Source organism: Phaseolus vulgaris, chromosome 3 (genome assembly GCF_000499845.2).
Source record: "Phaseolus vulgaris cultivar G19833 chromosome 3, P. vulgaris v2.0, whole genome shotgun sequence".
In the NCBI taxonomy this organism is placed as follows: Eukaryota; Viridiplantae; Streptophyta; class Magnoliopsida; order Fabales; family Fabaceae; genus Phaseolus; species Phaseolus vulgaris.
The window spans coordinates 43,421,759-43,444,680 of NC_023757.2; the positions used below are offsets into that span (position 1 = coordinate 43,421,759).

Sequence of the window (22,922 nt, forward strand, 5' to 3'; positions counted from 1 at the left end):
TTATATCCAAGAAACAAAAAAAATAGAAAAAATATTTTTTCAACTTTAAATTCCTGGAAAACTAATTTTTTCTCGTGTACCAATCGTTCTCTTATACTGTGTTTGTTTCAGGGGTGACATGGTTGTTGACGAGGGATGTGTAAGTGCCACCCCTATTTGCTTCAAGGGTTTAGGGTTTATTTGTCATTTTACATATGGGGGTGCAGAATGCAACTTCCTAAAAGATGACATGTAGTTGGGCTATAGCCCAATCCAAAAGAGAACCGCGTACTGGCTGCTTCTTCCTGCACCTCCATACCTTCTTCTCTCACCTCCATAGATTTTCGTATTTCCAAAAATGACCCTCTGTAATATTCCGGATTACATAATCTGGAAATCATTTTTCAAATTTGTAATTAGCTTCCGGATTATATAATCCGGAAGTCTTTTTTCAGATGCAGGATTACTTTATGGATTACATAATCCGGAAGTCTTTTTTAACTTCCGGATTATGTAATCCGGAAGTCTTTTTTCAAATGCATTTTCGGATTACATAATCCGGAAGTTATTCTATGGGGGTGGCACAAGAAGGATAAAAATGTATTTTCATGTTGTGTATGGAGGTGCCAGAAGAAGATATGGAGGTGCAGGAAGAAACAGTCCCGCGTACTTGGTTGAGTACTTTTGAAGGGAAAAAAAATCAGAAAAGAAAAGAAAGAGGAAAATAGTGAAGTCCTAATAAAAGAAGGGTGCGGGGTACGATTCCCGCTTTAATTCTGCAATTCAATCAGAAAAGGGCGCCAACAAAATCTGCTCCTCTGTATTTATACTTTTCTCTCATCTTTGCGTTGCGGATTACCCGTCCCCCACAGAACCAAAGCCAAGAGAGCATCACAAATGTTCGGCAGAATCAGGGCATCGACTTCATCATTGGAAACCTTAGAGGGTTCTCCTTCCAAGATTCTCAAAGATGACACTCTCTCCATCTACGGTACTCTCTCTCTCTCTCTCTCTCTCTCTCTCTCAATTCGCTTAAAGAAAATTTAGGGTAACGATTTTAATTTTCAATTGCAAAAATGTGAGTAAAGAACCTAAAAGAAAATCTTGAAATGTTCATTTTTGCAAGTTTAGATTCAATACGAAAGACAATTAACCTGAGATTGTGCATACTCCGTACCACTCTTTGCGTCAGTGCGTAATTAAAAGGCACTGTTTGCGTATATGACTTGATATTATCCTTATTAAAATGTCTTTCCTTCGATTCAGAGGCTACTCTCATGAAGCTAAAGATTGGTGCGCGACTCGATACAAGTGAGGTTATAGATGATTCTTCAGTTAGTTCACCTTGTGCTAAAGAAGCAAATCAGCCAGATTTTAATCCAGAAAGCACTTCAAGTCCTGAGACAACGATGATGGACACCGAGTCTGATAACTCTTCGCCTAGGGTTAGTGACATTGTTTCTAGCGGGGACTCGGAACAGAGAAGACAAGTTAACCTTTCAATTCTAAATTTCTTCAAAGTTGTGGATACCGGACATGAACGTGCTTCATCTTCTGTAAAGACAACAACTTCAACGGAGAGTGGAAGTTCTGAATCTATCTCATCAACTTCTGTTGAATATGATTACGGAAGTGAAGTGGTCGGTGTTCAGATTTTGCACGATTGTGAAATGTCGGATTAAAGATGTATTTATAACCTGGAAGCAATGAAACGAGTAATTATGCCAACACAATACCTTCCACTGCTGTTATCAGTTAAATTCCATGAAATTATTTTCTGATGTGTTGTATTGTATATCTTCTGTTTACACTTCAGGTGTGGACCATGTTTTGTTTCAAGTATATTAGATACTCTAGTTTTTAGAACTAAGTTTGGTAAATGAATAGTGTTTGGGAAAATCAGTGAGTAAATGGGTATGAGTTGAAATGCTAGTTAAAAATCAATAAGCGAGAGTATATGTATCTCCAGTGATCTGAGACTTCGCTACTCCAAAAATCTTTCCGTAACTTCAAAGAAATGTACACTATAAACCTTTTTCCTGTTTTGGTCATTATTCTTGTTCACTGGCTGGGCTCGTTTTTATGAGTAAATTTCACTAGATTGTGGATTTTCTATTTTCCTTTAATCTCAACACTTGTTTGCAAAAGTTAGTATTCAAGTAACATGACCCATTTAAATCTGACATGATAGGAAAAGATGGTATGGGCTAGAAGAATCCCGAGTCAAGCAAAATTTAACAAAATTTGAGTAAGTGTTTAAACACGAAAATTAAAGCAGTGCTACACTTGCCACTGAAAACAATTGATGGATTATTGAAACTAAAAATGGCATGAACATTGTAACTGGAAATCTGTGATTTTATTATTCTCTAAGCCACGGTGCTTGAACAGGGGTCCATTCGCATAATTCGCCTTCCTTGAACCATAGAGCTGGCATACATGGAAATAACAGTAAATCAGGAATCACATTATTATGAGTACCATCTACACACATTCCTCTAACTATTAAAATATTATTTCCAAACACGATAGCATCCTGTTTACTAGCATCAGATATTAGTGCCCAAAATTACACCAGAAATTAAACGGGAAAATGCCATCCCAACCCATTATTGTTTAAAAGAATAATCTGGGAGAAGTCAACAAAACATTTACTATCTTTAATAAACCAGATTATTTGGTTTGCATGACATATTCAAAAGATTAAGAATATAATTTTATTTATGATTACAACCTTAAAAACATAGATGGTAAGATGGTCTAAGGCAGCATTTGATTTATTGGCGAACATGGTAGAAGTTCAGAATAACAATGGGTAGGATTATTGCATAGATGTTGATCTAATAATGTATTCAATATGCATTACAATTGTCTGTAGTTAAGCTAAGCTAACTATTGGAAATGTATCTTGATTCTCCAGTTAACTCTCAAACGGTTGCAAGTTTACAAGAAGAGGGCACAGGTAAGTTTTGTGTATCTACACTAATTGAAGTTACAAACTTGGGTTTATCAATGGTTTCAACCTCAAAAATTGATCTTGTATACTCAGCTCGAATTACTATGCTCTGAAACATATATTGAGATTATCATGCTAATTTTAAGTTCTCATTGTTATTTTTTTTCATGTTTTGTCCACTAAAAAATAATCAAGTGCTGGGCTAAGCATAATATAGCAGTTTGGTCAATAGAATTATGTTTCATATTTTAATACCTTAAATTGCTTTATTATGAAGTTGGAATGTTGGATATCAGTTAGGATGCTACTATTTTATGTTTGGATCCTGTAAGTATGTTCTAAATGATTATTTTATAAGTGTTTGCAAGTCATGCTTTTAGTTTACAAATGTGATTGATAGATAAAATTTCATTAAAAGTATCAAGAGTTTTCGACAGTGATTAATTTATTGGTAAATACTTCGCACCAATGTCATGCTGAAAAAAAAAAACTACATCAGAGGTCTTACCTATTTCACGCTTGCCATTCTCAGGACTGTCACTGCCATGAACAACATTCCTGCCAAGTCCAACAAAAAAATCTTGTCACTCCAGAATCCTGTTACTCGAGTCAACAAGAAATACACATGCTCCGCAGCATATCTTGATTCTTAAAAGAGTGAAGAATCTCAAAAGCGAAAGTTAGATGTGAAAGATTAAAGGCCTTACCTTCCTGTTTGAACAGCAAGGTCTCCTCTTATTGTGCCTGGTTCAGCTTGAAGAGGATCAGTAGCCCCTATAAGCTTACGTGCGGATGCCACTACTCCAACACCCTCCCAAGCCTTGCAAACATGGCAAAACGAGAAAACAAATTCAGCAGGTACATTACAAAAATGTAGGTGAAAGTGGGATTCTACTGGATCGGGTTTATACCATAGAAACAACAGGACCTGAAGTAATATAGTCAATGAGCTTGGGGAAGAATGACTTTTGTTTTAGGTCCTTGTAATGCTCCTGGAACCATAAACAGTCACCATAAGCCTTATAAATACAATAAGAACATTAAGATAGACAAACACGATAGAATCAACATTACTGCAAACACAAGATGTAAGTCCACATCATATGGTCAAGTATTCAATTATTAAAATATGGAACGAGTTATTCAAGCACTCCATATTGTTGCAGTACATGCAACTACAATCAAATCAAATAGACTGTGTTATTAATTGTTAGAAAAGTATTTTATTATTTTTCTATTGGAATCGTATACACAAAATGATTGATCTAATATACCTTTCAAATGATACAACATTTAGAATATATCATAATATCTTTGGTGTACCTTGAAATGCTTTGAAAGATCTTTCTAATACATTTTATATTCTTATTGTAAAAGCAATATTCTCATTGTTTTTCTCTTGTTTAGTTAGGGAAAAGAATAATCTTTATTGTATCATTGGTATAAATAGGACCACTGAGTTAATATTTTGTAATGATATCACTATATATTCTACTAATTTCATAGATTAGAATTAGGAGGCTCCTTTCTCTATTATCCTCCTTCCCTACCCAAGACCCCATAATCAGACCATGGTATCCACCTTGAAGAGAGCCTCTTGTCTCAAGTTTATGGATCTCATTAAATCTTTACTCACCTCCACCAAACCCAGTTGCTGTTTTTCTTCTAATCTCTTTTACTCTGTTCTGTTCCAGCTGCATTTTAAACCGTAAAATTCTGCTCCAGTCTCCCTCTTACTACAGATTGAATCTGTTTGAGCCTGTCTAAGAACATGTTGGGTCTGTTCCAACCTGTCCTTTTCCAGATTGGCTCTAGAGCAAAATGTGGTTTGGCTCCTCTCCCATTGTGTTCCCCAATGAGGGTACTTCTTCCGGCATGCTCCTTGACAAGAGCACGTCTCCTATCGCATGAATTACTGAACATAGAGTTGTTTTTGTGTTAATTTATAGCAACCTAGAGTCTATAGAAGAATTGTTACTATTGTATCCTCTTTGTGTCTTTGAGTATCATAGAAGATCTTCAGAGAATATTTTGGGTAATCATTTAGTTTTCTAATCAAAGAAAGGATTTCCTTAGTTAATTATAGTTAATTGTAGATTTAATACTGTGTATCATTTCATAGTCATTATTATCCATATCAATTTAATAGAATATCACTGAGCCTCCGCTCTCTCTTTTCCTCCTTTCCTACCTGCACCCTATAACCCCAACAATAAAAATAAACAATGCACTCAACACAAGATATTTACACAAGCAAGCACAAACCTCAGCCAATTCTTTAGAGCACTGGAAGAGCTTCAAGCCAGTCAACTTAAACCCCTTCCTCTCAAACCTAGAAATAATTTCTCCCACCTATCAGTTCAACACAACAAGAAAATTCAGCATTGAGAACAGGGAGCCAAATCAACAATGACCTAAAGATAAGCATAAAACAACTACAAGCTTAAACTCAATTTTTCTCTCCTTTATTCCTCAAACCAGAACAAATGAAATTGCAATGAAGAAATCAGGAGGCTTACGAGGCCACGTTGCACGCCGTCAGGCTTCACCATTATGTATGCCTGGTCAACTTGTTGCTGCAGAATAGAATAAATAACAATTACAGATAGGTTCTGAGAAATTAGAGTAAGAAAATTGAAATAGTTGAGAGAGGGAGAAAGAGTAAACCAGAGAAGCAATTAAGTGGGGAAGGAAAATAGCGGGTTTGGTAGTGTTTCTGGCGCGGAGGGTTTTGGCATAGGGTGGAGATTGATACGAGAATAGATGGGATTGTGAAGGAAATGGTGTTAGGTGTTCGTAACTGACTCGGTACACAGGAACACTGCTTCTGGTAAGCCTTGCTGAGCGCGGAAGAGATGCTGTGACGCAAACCCCCCTTCCACACACACCTTCCATCTTCGTCTACGGCTAAGCACCACACTTCTTCGCTCTTTCTTCTTTCGATATTTTCTTCTCAATAGATTTAGAACATTTATCTTCTTTATATACACAGTGGTAATAAAATTCTTGCCAGGAAAGAAAAAAAACAAAATAAATTCCCCCCGACATTTAATTTTATTTGTTCTTGTAAGGATGATATTTTATATATATATATATATATATATATGCATAAATTTTGGTAAAAAAATTACACGAAAAAGTAAATTTTAAATTATTTAACGACTGATGATAAATTGTATTTCAAAAGATAATATAAAAAATTGTTCTTTACAATATAATTTACTTTTTAAAATAAATCAAAGAATTCATTTCATTCCCCATTTAATATTTGTTTAAATAATAAAGAAGTTTTAAATGGATGTACGATTTACCTTTTTCTTTGAAGTTTTGAATTGATAATATATGACTAGAAAAATTTATTACATTAATTATTATCTAAGATCATTACATTTATTAATGTTTTATTTAATTTTAAGAAAAACAAAATTATTTTTATGAATCGATTTTTTTAAAATAATCGTAAACGTATCATATAATCAAGATTTTAAAATTATGACGTTGAAGTAAGACTACAAAAATTCTCTATCCTAATGATTTATCATAATTTGTTACATTGTAAGTCATCTTAATATCCAACTATCACCTACACAATCAAAATTCTTATACTTGTATGAATATTTACAAATAATTATGAATATTTACAAATAATATATCTCAACATCTTGGGTAACTTTCGGAAAATTAAATAATCCACTCGGCATGAAAAAAAGATAAAGGTTCTGTTGTTTTGAGAATTGTTATTTTCGAGTAGACTATAAATCTACATTAATCACATAGATTAATTTGAAAATTAGTTCAAACTATCATTTTAATTACTATATTAAATAGTAGACCCAAAGAGATATGGGTTTTTATTAAGTTCGTGAGTATTATATTAGTATAAATAGGACCATATTTCACCTTAAGACATTTGTTTTGTCTTTATAATAACATTAAAATTGATAAAATATTAACTTAATCTTTGAAGTATATTTATAGTTACTTATAAATGTACCGGTACGGGGGAGAGATCGGGACCCACCCGGCTGCCCGATGCCGTGTCAGCCTGACCGAGACCATGAGAACCTGGTCAAGACCTTTGAAGACTTGGCCGACCGGCCGGGGGCCGGAACCTTTGAAGACTTGGCCGACCGGCCGGGGGCCGAAACCTTTGAAGACTTGTGCCGAGAGGCCGAAGCCTTTGAAGACTTGTGCCGAGAGGTCGAAGCCTTTGAAGACTTATGCCGAGAGGCCGAGACCTTAGAAGGCTTGGCCGAAACCGCCAAAGACCACAGGGATTTGGCCGATGGCAGACCCGCACCGTGGGAATTTGGCCGATGGCCGAACCCCATTACAATTAACGCTCAGACCGAGATCAGTGAAGCTAATCCATCATCAAGAATTAGGTAATGCAACCCTAAGCGGTATCCACCTCGATAAACGGGCCCAACAAGGTAGGCCCACTAGAATAATATAAATAGCACGCATTTCAAGGAGTAAGGTATGTCATTATTACTGTTCACCTACCTGAGAGCTAACCACCCGCTTTACTGACTTGAGCGTCGGAGTGCCTTCGCAGGTACCCCCACCATCCGGTGTTCACCCGACGACCGAGTCCCGAGTGCCGAAATATAAGCAGAAGGAAGAGAAGGATCCCAGTTCATCACTCGGCCACCTGCCCGACCGAAGGAAGGAGAAGAAGACTTCAACAGTTCTCTAGGTCCCATCTCCCTAGCAGGAACAATAAATATCTAAAATAATTGAAAAAACTAAAAGTACAAAAATTCAAATTAAGACAAGACACAAGATTTCACCATTTCTCAAAAGTTCATAGAGGATAATATTGGAGTATGTCATTCTTTTAATTTTTTTAAGAGAAGGTGTTAAAAAACATAAAAATTGGGCTTGTTCATGGCCCATAAAGAAACCCTAACATATATAAGATCTTCCATATGTAGTCCCTAGTCACACTTCCCACATTAAGCACATGCTTAAATGTAAGAATAATGACTCTCTTAGATCCACTTTTAGTGGCACTAAATTAGAAAGCTTAAGCATGTTTAATTTGAATTTGAATTTCTCTCCACTCCTTAAACCTCAAGCACCTACACTATAAATAGGTGGTCACCCCCTCTTGTAATAACAACACATTTTGAGTAAAGAAACTCTGTTTGAGTGAATTTCTTAGTATCTAGTTTTCTCTGAGTCTTATCTTGACAAAGATGCTTCGAGTGACGACTCACTTCATCACTTATCATGAACTTCTCCTCCTCCAAGTGGTGTGACTCTTAATCTCTCCACCTCCATGGAAGTCTTCAACCATCTATGTTCTTCTTTTCCTCTCTTTCATTTTCGTAAACTCCTATTCTAGTATTTTTTTTTTTAATTTCTTAATTTTTCGCTTGCATTATCATTCCTTGTGTGAGTCTTTTTCTCTTTGCTCTTTAAAGAGAAACTTCACACTTAACTACTTGGTTAAGTTCGTGTTGAGTGGTGACATCACCTTATTTTGTTAATCAAAATCCTAATCAAAGTGAAGTTAATAACTCAATGTGTGAGTCTACTAAATCAACTCATATCACCATTAGGATCAAAACCCGATCAAGAGAAAGTAGCGGTATCTAGCATGCCTCCCCCATCAAAGTCAAATGAAGGAGAGAGTTACCATATGCCATAGAGTAGACTTCCCACTACACATATGGTTTTCGGCTTATCCTCTAGAAGACATCATTTTACTAAAGAATTATGGAAACTTATATTCTTGCCAATTGGAAGGATCTGACCTTTGAACCTTATAATGGAAAACCAAACCCTGATGAACACATAGATATTTACATAATTCAAGTTAGTCTATATATGTCAAATCTTGTGCAAAGTCTTCCCAACCTATATACGTCAAATATTGGCAATGTGAGCTACCCCATAGGACCGCCCCACATTTGGCCTGCAAAATGCGGGTCAGGTTGACCCGCCCCACATAGAATATGTGGACTGATTTTACTAGCCCGCCCCACATAAGGGTTGTCCCGTGGACCAGCCAACATAAGATACTTCTTTTAAAAATTAATAAAAAAAATTAAAATTTAATTTGAATAAATTTATTTTTTTTATTTAGATGCATTAAATAAATGGTCTAATAATATTATTTTCACGACACATGCATAATAAGATGTGAGTAAAAAATTTGGAATGTGAAATATGAGGCTACATGAAGAAAATATGGGAGTGTAGAAAGAAATTTCAAGATTTTTAAGTTATGCGGGTCAGCCCACTCCGCCCCGCACTTGGCCTGCACGGGCTATGAGTTATGCGGGGCGGGCCAATGGGTTGGAATAAATAGTCTGCCTCGTGTTTTTCTCAGCTGCCCGCAGGTCGATCCACACAATCCATCTCGCTTTGCCATCCCTACTTATAGGAGCAACACTGAGTTGATTGTTGCCAGGCCTTTGTGAATTTGAGCTCATGTTGTTCAAGTACCAACTGATGTGCCATTTGAAGATCTTTCTTCAATCAATCATTTCTCACTTGTTGGACATGGTGAGAAAGAGTCATATCAATCAAACATTGGTGAAGGCCCTCTACTTCGTCAAGAAGTCTTTTCTCCGTCGTAATTAGTTCGATAACCTTTATAGACAAAGTTAAATTTTCTAGACCACATAAAGAATATGCATCCTCTAAAGCTTTCACTTTGTTGTCGAGTGAGACATTGTCTTGGAGAGCCTCTTGTTAAGAGCTAGAAAGCTTGACCAACTCTTTCTTAAGTTTTTGCACTTCAGCAATCGGCGTAGCCTTTGATAATTCCTCACTCAATCGGGTTCCAATCAACATAATACGACCAAAAACTTCTACCAGGACATGAATTAATTCAGCGGGAAAGGCTAACTAGTATAAGTCCCTCTCAACACTGGTTAAACTAAAGGCCATCTTCTCAGTAACCCTTAGTTCAGTACCGAACAAACCATTAGGCAAAGAGGCGCATGCATCTCCGAGACCTCACTGACCTCTCTTTGGATATCTTGTTGATGAATACTTCCCATGGACTTTTGAGAAGACTTCTCTTTCTTCTTGTGTCTCTTTTTAGCATCAACTATTTTCATTTTTTCCTTCTCGACAATGCAAAGTTGACGAGTTAAACCAAGTTCCTTAAAATAAACTTTTACTTGTTGAGTAGCAGAACACATTATATTTGCAATAAGAGAAAAAATTCATCAAAATTAAAATTGGATAAGACGCAACAAAAAGGGAAAAAAAACACATACCATAAAAATCGTCCTAACAATAAGGCGATAAGTAAAACACTGAGAGATTTTCGAGTCAACAACTTCTTCGGAAACTACTCAAGCATGTTCAAGTTTTTCAAATTTTTGGTCGTTGTTAGAATTCTCGTTCTCGACCAAGAATTACATTTAACTGGATCTCTAGTCCAACAAAAGGGGAATTTCACCCTATTTTCGTCATAGAAATGTGTCATCAAGTGTCCTTAAAAAATAACAACCAAATCATGATGCTTGAATTGCTAACTTATAATAATAAAAAAAATACATTCTAACTATCAACTATAATTTATAACTTTTTGTATAACTATCAACTATAATTTATAACTTTTTTTTATAAGTATAACTTATAACTTTTTTTATAAGTATAACTTATAACTTTTTTGTAGTAATAACCATTTATAGTTTTTAACTTGAGTTTGACCCAATAACATTATAATATAATTTTAAAAGAAGAGCATAAAGAGAAGATTTAACCTGTACTTGATCTAATAACATTATAATATAATTTTAAGAAAGAGCATAAAGAGAATATGCATGTATGTTGGGAACCCTCCTTATTTTAATGAGAACTCTTATCAATAAATCTTGATAATTGATGGTCATTCCAAAGTTTTGGAATTATATCTCTCTTGAAGACTATGAAGTTCAACCTTGAAAGTTGAAGATAGTATTTTCAAGGTAGGTTGAAAATGTGATAAGCATTATTTTTCCACTATCTCTTTATGAAGAAACCTTCCTCTTATTCTCTATATAAAGAGAACTTGTGAGGAAGAGAAAGGCAAGAAAGGGTGAAACATAGAGAGAATAGATATCCACTATAGTGTAAAATTATAAATCCTAGTGAGAGGCTAGAGAGACATTGTATTCCATTCTTGTTGGATGAGATTGAGTGTTATCCTCACAGAGTTAAAGAAACAAATATTGTAATCCTACTTTCATAATGAAAACATTTTATGGACTAGGTCCCGTGGATTTTATTTTTTAAGACAAGAAGATTTTCCCACATTAAATTTTGTTGGTGTCATTATTCTATTTTGCTCTATTTTTTTTTATCTGCTTATCGCTTCTGCAAGTGCCCATTTTGTATCTACACCAAAGAGAAAGAATTAATTTTGATTTTTCCAATAATGCATACATGACTTTTTATTTTTATAAAACCAAAGAAGGGAAAGAAGATGAATCTAGATTCAAGGATTTACAATCTCAACTTAATTAAATTAAAGTTAAATAACAATAATTTAATTTAAACCAACTTTACACCTTACACCCAAAGAACACAATTACATATATAATAAAAAAATATCATTTGCATGAGTTAAATTTAATCGTAAATAATACAAAGAACTTAAAAAAAACTCTTTAAGAGAATTTTTAAATCGTAATAGTAGTAATGTGGAATAATTTTAACAATAAAATAGGAAAAAAATTACAGCATATATGGTTTTTTTATCTTTTATTATTTCAAAATAAAAATGTAAATGATTATAAATATTGAGTTAACATAAATAAAATCAGTATTAAAAATAATTTTAATAAATTTATAATTTAGAAGTACACTGGTAAAAGACTTTTACCTGAGTAAGAATACAATATAAAACAAAAATTAAATATAGGAGTGACCGGAAAAAAAAATACTTGTATAGAGACAAAGAAACCTGAGTTATGATAAATAATGAATTGTGTCAGATTTCAACCATTAAAAATAAAAAGAGAAATGATTTTTTATAGAAACTTTGAAAGTTGGTAAACTGGGTTTGACTATGCACTTGTAGTTGAAGTAACATTTTTCAAGAAATCTTTTGCAAGTTCTTCAACCGCACCACCGTGAACTCCAAATTAACGATCTAATTATTTGCGTAAATTGAGATTTCATCACCAATGATTTGGATCACTGATTGAACCATACTGTCACTCTCAACTCATCAATCTGTGAACCAGTCCCTCAAAGGCTTCCAACAGATCTTATAAACCAACCTCCAAACTTTTCCCTTAATTTCTTCTGAGCATGTTTTGCTTATTTTCTCCTTTCTAAAGATTCTCAACAACGCTCTGAAAGATTGTCCTTCCAAATGATGCCACTATATATAAGGCACAGTGACACGGACCGTGGCGTGTTAATTTCATAGTAGACGTGAAGTTCTATGATGTAATTTCATTGGGTACATATGAATGAGACCAAACGTGGAAAGCAAGATATCTCCTAAGCATTGTTTTGAGCAAAGTTTTGGACTTCCATTGACGGTTTACACTAAGCATTTAACTGGAATACTTCTCCACAACATATGGTTTTGGAATTTCATGAGCGGTTTAAACTGAGGTCCCCACAACAATATATTCCGTGATTCAACAACATTTTGTTCTTTTCTACCTTGTTCTTTTCAGTGCCACAACCGACATCTGCGGTAAATATTTAATATTATTTGGATTTCTGTATAAGTTGGCATCACTTGCACGAAGGTTCTCTCCGAATCTTCAGCAAGCAAGGTGAGGGAAAACAAAGGTGTTGCGGATATTTCCTTCTGGGGTGAGTTTGATGGTGAAGATTGGTCTAGGTTTTGCTTGTGACATATGAAGATATCCCTATTTTTGTGAGCATCAACAAAAACTGTAAGTTTCCATCTGAAGTCCCTTTTCCTTGACAGTTATAGTAACCATGCATACACATATACACTATACACACCCTTGATGAGTTACATTAGTCAAAACTGAGTGCTAGTATTCACCAACTTTTTACAGAAAATTGCCTAGTAATAATTCTTAGCTTCCTTATCAGTATCCTATTCTGAATGGCTTGGCAGAAGGCTTCATTTCAGAGATATGATTAGACTGAAGTGAAGATATCTACTTTTGCTGCAAGAATGAGGCTGCACAAGATAATACCATAATATATATGGGGCTAATATCTTGTTTAACTCCTAATTATTAATTGCTTTTTTCAGGGGAAGGTCGAGTTTAATTCATAGCTTGAGTTAAGAGATTAATTTACTGAAGTTTGAAATTTATTTAGAACTAACCTACAAGTAGTTTAGCATGATGATATACTGCGGGATTGCATAAACATGATGAGAAATCACGTATCACTATTCAACTCTTCCATTTCACGCTTTCTAATGTATAAAATTGAGAAGCTACTATAATGATATATTAAGAAAAAACGGAAACTAGTTTCAATTGAACGTTTTTTCAAACATCTGCTTTGAATAGTTGAGTTCGATCAAATTGTCACTGCAACAACATGTTTAATAGTACCTGAAAGTAGAAATGAACACTCTAGTCTTGTACTACACTAACAAGATCAGATTAATTTTCTTAATCACAGTTTCTATTCAATTCATGATCCTTGACATGCATAAATTTCTTTTCAAAAAATAATCTGAAATAAAAGTATGAGAAAACTTTCAAATGAAGGTGATATTGTTAAAAGGAGTTGTTATCACACAAATAAAAAATTTGCTGAGAAAGGGGAAGATATGGTCACACAGTGAGACCATGATAGTGATAGTCATGACATACTATGAAAGGAAAAATTATCATTACTACATATTTATTTTTCTTATAAGGGTGGCCTGTAATATCAGTAACTTTTTCTTTTCAATTTTTTTTAATCTGTCTTCCTTGCATACATATGTTTCCACATTTTTAAGGAATCCGTTATTCATCCACTTATATTATTTTTTATCTATACGATCAGGGTCTGTATTTAGGGTGTTTGGCACTAATATATGGACGAGGGACTATTCTTTAATATTTTAAAATTATATTTTTTATAAAAAATAATTATTTTTAAATATATTTTTTATAAAAATATTTTTTTTTATAAAAATAATTACTTTTTTATTATGTTAAAAATAAAATTGGATATATATATCCTTATTTATTTTTTAAAACTACTTAATTTTCATATTTTTTAGTCTTTATATCGTATCAATAGTAAAATCATAACAAATCTTATCTATAGATGAGAAATAATAAATTTATTCTCTATTCTAATTTTAATGGAGAACCCATATTGATCAAGATTGTTTAAATCGGATACAAGAATAAAAATATGTATTTACATATTTGTAGTGGTTTCAAACTACTAAATAGTTCCATTTCAATAGAAAAAGTCTTTTTTTGCTAAATGATTTTTCAATCTTTCTCTCAATTCTTCGCCTCATTTAATATTCATCTTCAAAGATATTTTTGTTCTCATCACAATCTCAAATACACACTTTCTAGAAATGATGTATTGCATTTCAAAAAAATAAACTTCAATTTTATCGAATTAAATTATTTTTAGGAAACACATCTAATAATTTATGTTCATTTTTAATATTTTTTTTTATTTTATATTTTTTGTCTCAAGAAAATGTTTCACTACCAATTTTGAGTATGTAAATCCTTAATTTTGTTTCATTTTAAGAACTCTTCTTTTGCTTTACAAATTTTCATTGTCTCCTAATGGTTCAATTCCTTTAATATTCACCAAGTTCATTGAAATCCTTAAGGTATTTTCCCTTTCAATAGTTGCAAAAATAATAGATGTCTTAATTGTAATGAGATTTCAATTATTTCTAGTTGTTTACTCTTTTATATAATTACTTGACATTTATGAAATTGCTATTTTATATTTTATTTTGAGAAGATGTGTTTCCTTTTGATATTTAATTTTTTTTTTAAAAATATTTAATTAATTATTGAGGCATTGTGGGAAAATAGTGAGTATATATATATATATTATATATATATTATATATATATATATATAATTTAATTTGATAGGATTGCTTTTGATTGAAATTAATTTTAATCATCCAATATAATCAGATGTATATGTAAATTAGTCTGATGTACATAATTATATTAAAAAGAATATACTTTTCTTAAGAAAATAATAAATTAATTTTGCAACTTTGAAAAGTTGTACCATAACAAATTCACATGCTTATATTAGTTACCTAGCAAAAATCTAAATATGATAATGAAAGTCACCGTTTTCTCAAGGGAGACAAGAGGTCATCTATGTATTTTATAGAAGAAATTAGAAAGACAAGTCCACTAGTTTAAGGAATAAGTGATATATTTAGTGTAAAAATGTTTTTGAGAACCCACAATTATTGCACTAGTGAAAAAGAACTGTATGAGGTAGGATTCACTAATTCCATTATGTTTAAAATTAATTATTATAATTAATTATATTTGGTCAAATTCATTCTAAAGATAAAGAGTACTAATTAACAATAAAGAATATTTGATTAGATGATGACATATAGGAATTACATTAAATATTGTAGAAAGAGATTCAATATAACAGTATAACAATAGTTTAAAGTGAGAAATAAAAAAAAATTAAATTATGAAAATAAATGAAAATAAAATTTAATTAATACTAATTATATCAAGTTATTTAAATAAAAAATGACTTGTCCAAGTAAAAAAACTTAGACAAATTTTAAAAATAAATAGAAAATTTCAAAAATTTAATAAATATGTTATTAATTATAAAATATAAAATTATAATTTGATAATAATATATTTTTTCCAAAATATAAATTTTATTTATATAATAAGACTTATATAATTTTATTCTGAACTAGTTTACCAAACTCTGATAATAAATTAACAGTCTATGCCCGAGATAGGTTTGTCCAAAAAGTCTTAAAAATACATTTGACCACATTCCTTTTTATCCTGTGTAGTAAACACAAACACATTTGACTAAAATAATTATAAAACAAAAAGGCATCTAAAAAGAACATATTATAGCGGTTGTAGGTTCTAACTGGTGTAATATGTGCTTCGGAGTCACATATTTAATGTACATATTACATCGATAGTAGGTCCTAACCGAAATAATATGTTACATTTACATCAGTTATTCACATAACTGATGTAATATGTGACATTTATTTTTACAAAATTATTAAAATGTGATTTTTTCCAACATGTAATTGTGAAATCGAACCATAATACTAGCTAGATCAATTTCTATATTCATAAATATAAAAACATGTAATTAAAACTAATCAAAATGATATAATTAAAACTAATGAAAGTGTACATATATGTAGAAAGTTACAAATCATGACATGTTTTGATTCCTAATCTCTAAAAAATATGTGGATCATTCTTGATGGATTTGTTCAAGAGTTTGTGTGCTTAGTGGGGTTGTTGCAAAAAACTGAGAAACGTAATAGTATATTAGTGTTCATAATAACAAATATGAATTTATAATGAGATGTTAAAGTATTTAAAATCTTATAATACTTGCTCCCATCCATAATATTCACACGGGCTATGGTCTACATCCAATGCATTACATAATAACCACATTCAAAGTTTCCTTATTGCTTATTGCACTATTATGAATTATAAGTAACAATTAATTTAATTGAACAACTAAAAAAAAGTAAAATTTAATAGTTTTAGTGTAAAGGTAAATATATACCCTAGGAAAAATCCAGTAGATTTTGTAATGATGTGGCGGATCTACCACCTAAGACATTGCATACATTAATTGCACTTAAAAGAGAAAAATCATTACTAATTGAGAATAAATTATATAATTTACAATAACATATTAATAAAAACATACCTTTATACTATTGTCTTCATATCTGGACTTGGCTTCCTGTGCAATGAACAAAACCACACAACAATATTGTCCATGGGGCAAATAAGCATCAATTGCCAGTGAGACCTAGTATAAAACATTTTATTAGTTATTTTTATAATTATGTAAACTCTAAAGGTAATAAGTTTTACTTGCCCATTTATAAAAGGAGTCATATATATCCTCTGGATGTCTAAATTCATCTTTGAATGTAAGTCTGACATTCAATTTTTTTATTCCAAAACCTTTGTATGGATTGCGGCTCAAGGAAACCATAAATATCAACATTGCCCATGTTGATAATTATCTGATTTATATACCTACATTGCTAATATAAATATCGGTGACATGATTCATGAAACATCATTCGATTAAATAACATGTAATTATTAAGGATACTTACATCATCCATAGTTGAATAACTTTGATATTCAATAATTGATTACCCTGGATGATTTCAAAGACATCCATAGTTATGTACAATGGTATACCACCATTGTTAACACCAAATATTGTGGCATCCCAAGGAATGACACAAGAATCCTAAAACAATTGATGTGAAACCCTAACCAACTCCTGGATTGGATTCACACATGGTTGGGCTTGTGGTTGCGGTTGAGGGCTTAAATCACCACCAATTGAGGCATGTTGTCTTGTACCAGAGTCCTACAAAACATAAAAAAAAAATATAAAGTATAAATCTAAATAACATTAATAGCCCTTAATGAAATATGCCTGATAGTTTTTTGAAATTGCCTTACTCGGATGTGTAGGCATGCAATAAATTTTTCAAGTACCTCTCCCACTGTATTAACCTTTGTTGTGGGCACTAGAACTACATCAGATGCATCTCTAACTTTTTCAACCACCACTCTTGAGAAATCATCTTGCATGGGTAGAGTGTGCATGATTGAACCTCTTGGATACACTCTCCCAATGACTATTACACGAGGAGGATTTTCTTGAACAAACAACCTACATTGATAGGAGGATTCATTGTCATCATCTTCTAAGTCCCTCGACATCATAACTACCTTTTGTGCCAGCTCGACTACGAGCATGAAGTACATCTACTCGTTCTACTGGATTATATTGTTGCTCGAATTCAGCTCTTAACTCATTAGTAACTTATTCTTTTATGTTCTAAGTTAGTTGTGGTGTCAGTCTCTCTATCAATTGTGTAGCTAATTGCTCCACCATCTTCTGACTGACATTTGCAGTAGAAAAGTTGGGTCGAGGAACTGATCCAAAGTACTGTCTCACCCCAACACCAAAACCAACATGTGCTTAATGTGGGAAGTGTGATAAGGGTTGCACATGGGAGACCTTCTAGATGTTAAGGTTTCTCTATGGGCCATGAACAAGCCTATTTTTTATGCTTTTTAACACCTCCTCTTAAAAAGATTAAAAGAGAGAATAGTTAGTATCCATCTTGAACCATGCTCTGCTGTTCTGCTCTTAATGATTTTCTGAGAGATGGTATGACCTTATGTCGTACATTGAGATGTTTAACCTAACCTTGAATATATATTTTTTGTTTTGGTCATTTTCTTGTAAAGTTGTGTTAGTTTGTGTTAGTTTTGATAAATGCTCCTTTTATGGTTACCTGAAATATGTATGATGCCTTTGATTTGTTGAAAATAGAAAGAAAATAGTTGAAGATATATATAACCAAACACGAAGTTGTTTATTTCATGTGTTGGATCAGGATCCAGAACACATAATTACTGAAAATAACAATTATTATGGGTCTAATTAACAAGATGCATGTTAAAATGACATTATTGAATCACACAACAGCCCCCGAGAAGCTGTTATTTATTGACATGGCCACCAACTTCAGACTTAAGAGGAGATTCATGATTTCTTTAGCTCAGCATTTCCAGCAAGAAACCGCCACAATAGGCTTCGATTTCCATCCAAGAACCAAACACCCTTTCTCTTCCACCACCGTGTACCCTTCACACACCTTGCTATTCTGAAGCCACTGCTTCGCCTGAGCCACCATCTTAATCGGCGCAGCCTGAAACCCCGCCCTGCTCATCCTCCTCCGCCACTGATCAACTCTCTCGTGTCTCTCCATCCTCAACGGCCCCTCACGGCTGACTATGTTCTTTATCTCCTCAGCGAAATAAAACTGCTCCATCTTCGCTCTCTTGGTGTCATACTTGGGCAACATAACATCCAAGGAGTCGAATATGGCAGAATAATAGTGCAATGATTCCATAAATCTCCCGAGAAAAAAGGGTCCGTTGTGACTCGAGTCCTGCTCCATCATCACCAACACTTTCGGACCAAGCCCGTGAACCATCTGCAGCACTGAATTCAAAGCCCCTCGGCTTTCCTTCACCACGCAGTGCAGCTGCAGAATGCTGTTCACCGCAAGAACCTCTTCTTCCCTCACTTCTATGTCCTCAGGTTCCAAATTTTCCAAATTCTTTTTCACCACTGAGAACTCGAAGTTGATGCCCAAATTAGTTGCATACACTGAGAGTTCGTCACCAATGGATTGAAGTCTGTCGCAGAGTCCCACTGCCGTGATTCGCAGACGACGAACACGTTCGTCGGCCTTGCGATTGGCGAGGCTCTGCATCAGTCCTCTCCATTGGTGTCCATGTCGTAAACCCAGAGTCATGCCGAGATCCACGACATGGACAAAACTCTCACCCACAAAGGCTTCCAATACTATGGAATTAGTGACAAAGTGCCCGAACTGGATGTGTGGACACAGCTCGTAAACCAATCTGAATGCTTCCTCCATTTCTTCCGAGGCTGTGTCCATAATGTTCATCATGGCTGGCATCGGGCTCACGGGCCCGGTGGGCTGAATCAGATTCAGCCTCTCCGTTAGTCCTTGAACAAAACAAGAAGCAACTCTCTGAAACGAAGATCCGAATACTAAAGCGTTGGCTCTCAGTTCTGATAGTAATATTGAAGCGTGCGATTTATCTCGACAAGCCACTGCTTCTGCACATGCTATTAGAAGTTGAACCAGCCTCACTCCGTCGTGACAACCATCTTCTTCAACCCCACCACCTTCTGAACTATTTGTATCTTCTGGTGCCTCTTCTTCTGGTTCCGCTGCCAGATATCTTTGAGTGTAAGTCCGTATGTGATCTCTGAAATGAAGCTTTGGTATACTATCCCTATTCCTATTGCTGATGTTGTTGGCGCTGGTGTTGAGGAAACTATGGGAGTTTCCGATCAAATTTTCTATCCAATCAAAGGGGATTCCCACCGTTCTCTTCACCCTTTTGTTATCCCTTATGGTTCCGTCACAAAAGGGGAGAACTAAGGTAGAACTGCTACTCTTGGAAATAGGTTGATGAGGAAAATAGGGATAGTGATCGGTTGCCCAGATATCAAACACGTGAGATAGGTTTTCACCATCGATTTCTCCGTTGAAGGGACTACAATGGGTAGGGGCCATTTATTCAACCTTTTTCTTCCCTTTTTTTCTTCTTCTAAGGATATTCAACAACGCTCTGAAAGAGCCTCCTTCAAATCATGCCTATATATACACGTTAGTTTCCTAGAAGACGTGAAGTTCTATGTTTTTCATTAGATTCATAAGTATATATTCTATGTAGCATGAATTACAGACTTGCCCTGTTCAAATTCAGCATAGATCAATTAGATATCTCCGAAGCATAGTTCCTCCCATGATTTTGGAATTTCGTGAACGGTTTACGCTTATTGGTCCCCACACCATACTTTATTCCCTAATTAAATTACATTTATCCATTTCGTCGCTTTCTATGTTGTCCCATTTTCAGGCACAGAACTATGTGATATATGCATGGGTAACATAGTTTCAACAATATTTAGTATGATTGTATTTACTGTGGTAGTGTGAATTGAACCTATATCTGCGGCTGCGGTTCTCAACTCAACCTCTAACTCGTTCAGAACTTCAGGCTAATCGTTTTTCTCAATCTGCATTATACAAAACACCATTCTTCATAGATGGGACTCTGCTTATAGAAAGGTTTAGTTTTCAAACTCGTTAAATCCTTTAATAAATCCTTTGGAACCTCGGCTATTACAACGGCATCAATAAAGACGAATCCTTCATCCTCAAGAAAATGAAGTAGTTCCAAATATAAATTTTCCTTCTCTTAAATTTTCGAGTGAAAAATATCTTTAATTTCAAACCTCCCTTACGCTGAGACTCTCCCTCACGCGACTGTCAACTCGTGCGTAGAATTATATGTTATGGGTGGTCCGATAGCGGTTCGATAGCGGGTGACACGATATGTCCAACACAAACACTTATTAGAATAGACTCGAAATGACTTTGATACCATATTACAAAGTGAACTTTAAGTCTAACTCAATCTCATAAAACCGGCTCAATGAAATGGGATGTTTACACTCATTTATATACTAAGAAAAATTCTAATTCTAATCGATAGTGAGATTTCCAACAAAATCATATTTCCTTAAATTTGCCTAAAGTTCTATGAAAAAACATGGATGGAGTTTTTTTAATGTGAATTTTTGCGAATGCAAACTTAAACGGGACGATCTCACATGTATCCACCTCAACCTAAAAGGAAAGAGGAACAGTGAATATTTCCATAGTAATAATACAGCAAATATAGAAAACAACAAAGTGAGAAATTAATAATTGATGTGCATTTACTGCACAGAGTTTTCGCTTTAAACTAGAATTTTAGCATCTTGCACTATCACACTTACATTTTACTTGATTTTTCATTTTATCATCAAGGCTAACTACTAGTTTTACCGTTTTTTACAGTCTAAATCCTTAATTAATTTAGTCTCTAATTATTTATCAAATTGATCTTAAATTTAAAAAAGTCATAAAATAGTTTCTCAAATTATATATTATTAATCAATTTAGTCTTTAAAATTACAGTAATAAAAGTGGTTCTCGAACTAGGTTGGGGACATTGGAGAACTATTATCTTCGGATGTCACTCGGTCGGTCGTACTTCACTTCCTCCTTCGGTCCTTCACGCTGAATGACTCCTCAAGTAGGTGGGGTACCTGCAGATGGCACTCCAACGCTCAAGTCAGTGGGTATCGTATTCGGCTGGTTAGAATACTGTAGATAATGACGAACCTTCTTCCTTGGAATGCGTGATATTTATATTACCTTGATGGGTCCTCGCTGTTGGACCGAATTAGGGGGTTGTTTAGCGATTAGGATTGGATTAGGTTGTTCCCTAACCGTGGGTTGACCTTTGCTAATTGGGTCAACGGTTTGACTTGAGCACCTTATGTCGGTCGGCCACACATGACACGTGGTCGACCTCATACCTTAAAGTATGGTTTTGACGCATGGGTTGACCGGGTCAATGGACCGGTCGGCCATCCCGGTACAAAAGTAAATTTTAAATTTTGAAAAGCATTTATGGATTTGGTGAGGAAGAAGGAAAACAACAGGGTTTAGAAAAGGGGCCAATGGGTCCCTTTCCCTCACAATTATTATTATTATTATTTATTATAATTTGTTTATTAAAAAATACTTTTTATGCCCATGAAATGTATAATAATTCTACCTAGTATATTCTATAGAATCGACATAAATAAAGTCGTTTATAATAGTGAATAGACACGACCCTTCACATTTTGTTCATTCTTATCAATAACCAAATTTTCATCATCATATATGTCTAATAGACTGTCAATATTGTCTTCCTAAAATAAAAGATAATATTATATTGAAAAATGCAAGGTTACAAATCACCAAAAAAATTCAAAAGCTCAAAACACATTTATCCTAATTAAGTAAAAAGTCTTCCAAGTATATATACAATCGTTCTTAACAAGTGTGGAATGAAACTATTCCTTTCTACTCTAAATTAGTAATTACTTTTTGACAAAGACCCTAATAAGAGAGACCACTCAAGATAAACATCCCAAATTCTCAAATATTAAAGTCAATTGTGGGTAGACTATTGTTATTGATTATTATTTTGATTCTTGGAGCAAATAAATAACCAAAATATTGTCCTTCTAAATAACATAAAAGTTAAAAAAATTAATACACTTTAAAAAAATAAAGTCATCCAATTAAGTTCATATGATAAATCTTAAATAGAGTTTATCACGTAAATGTCATCTAATTGCATTCCATTTCACAAAATTGAAAAACTATAAAATAAAAG

At 33.8% G+C, this 22,922-nt stretch overlaps 3 protein-coding genes across 3 annotated transcripts; 1 reads left to right on the forward strand and 2 right to left on the reverse strand.

Moving 5' to 3' along the window:
• The first annotated feature begins 784 nt into the window (after window positions 1-784).
• Window positions 785-2,030, forward strand: LOC137807948 (uncharacterized). Its single transcript, XM_068608815.1, has 2 exons — window positions 785-970; window positions 1,246-2,030. The coding sequence occupies exons 1-2, from the start codon at window positions 877-879 to the stop codon at window positions 1,659-1,661; spliced, it is 510 nt and encodes a 169-aa protein (XP_068464916.1). The 5' UTR covers window positions 785-876; the 3' UTR covers window positions 1,662-2,030.
• Window positions 2,031-2,187: 157 nt separating this feature from the next.
• LOC137807947 (nucleoside diphosphate kinase 2, chloroplastic) lies at window positions 2,188-5,920 on the reverse strand. The gene is made up of 7 exons (XM_068608814.1): window positions 5,603-5,920; window positions 5,455-5,511; window positions 5,201-5,287; window positions 3,847-3,927; window positions 3,643-3,755; window positions 3,444-3,493; window positions 2,188-2,409 (listed from the first exon to the last, which is right to left on the reverse strand). Exons 1-7 carry the CDS (start codon window positions 5,828-5,830, stop codon window positions 2,342-2,344), a joined length of 684 nt encoding a protein of 227 aa, XP_068464915.1. The 5' UTR covers window positions 5,831-5,920; the 3' UTR covers window positions 2,188-2,341.
• Window positions 5,921-18,431: 12,511 nt separating this feature from the next.
• On the reverse strand, window positions 18,432-20,289 carry LOC137805941 (GRAS family protein RAD1-like). Its single transcript, XM_068605818.1, has one exon. The coding sequence runs from the start codon at window positions 20,213-20,215 to the stop codon at window positions 18,659-18,661; it is 1,557 nt and encodes a 518-aa protein (XP_068461919.1). The 5' UTR covers window positions 20,216-20,289; the 3' UTR covers window positions 18,432-18,658.
• Between the last annotated feature and the right edge of the window lie 2,633 nt (window positions 20,290-22,922).

What these genes read in the sequence shown, in the direction of transcription:
- LOC137807947 (XM_068608814.1), bottom strand. Translation starts at nt 5,830, where the DNA reads ATGGAAGGTGTGTGTGGAAGGGGGGTTTGCGTCACAGCATCTCTTCCG. An exon ending in CCCACTTAATTGCTTCTCTG is followed by an intron (nt 5,512 to 5,602) that starts GTTTACTCTTTC and finishes TCTATTCTGCAG; the next exon opens with CAACAAGTTGACCAGGCATA. An exon ending in CAGGTCCTGTTGTTTCTATG is followed by an intron (nt 3,756 to 3,846) that starts GTATAAACCCGA and finishes CATGTTTGCAAG; the next exon opens with GCTTGGGAGGGTGTTGGAGT.
- LOC137805941 (XM_068605818.1), bottom strand. Translation starts at nt 20,215, where the DNA reads ATGGCCCCTACCCATTGTAGTCCCTTCAACGGAGAAATCGATGGTGAA.
- LOC137807948 (XM_068608815.1), top strand. Translation starts at nt 877, where the DNA reads ATGTTCGGCAGAATCAGGGCATCGACTTCATCATTGGAAACCTTAGAG. An exon ending in TGACACTCTCTCCATCTACG is followed by an intron (nt 971 to 1,245) that starts GTACTCTCTCTC and finishes CCTTCGATTCAG; the next exon opens with AGGCTACTCTCATGAAGCTA.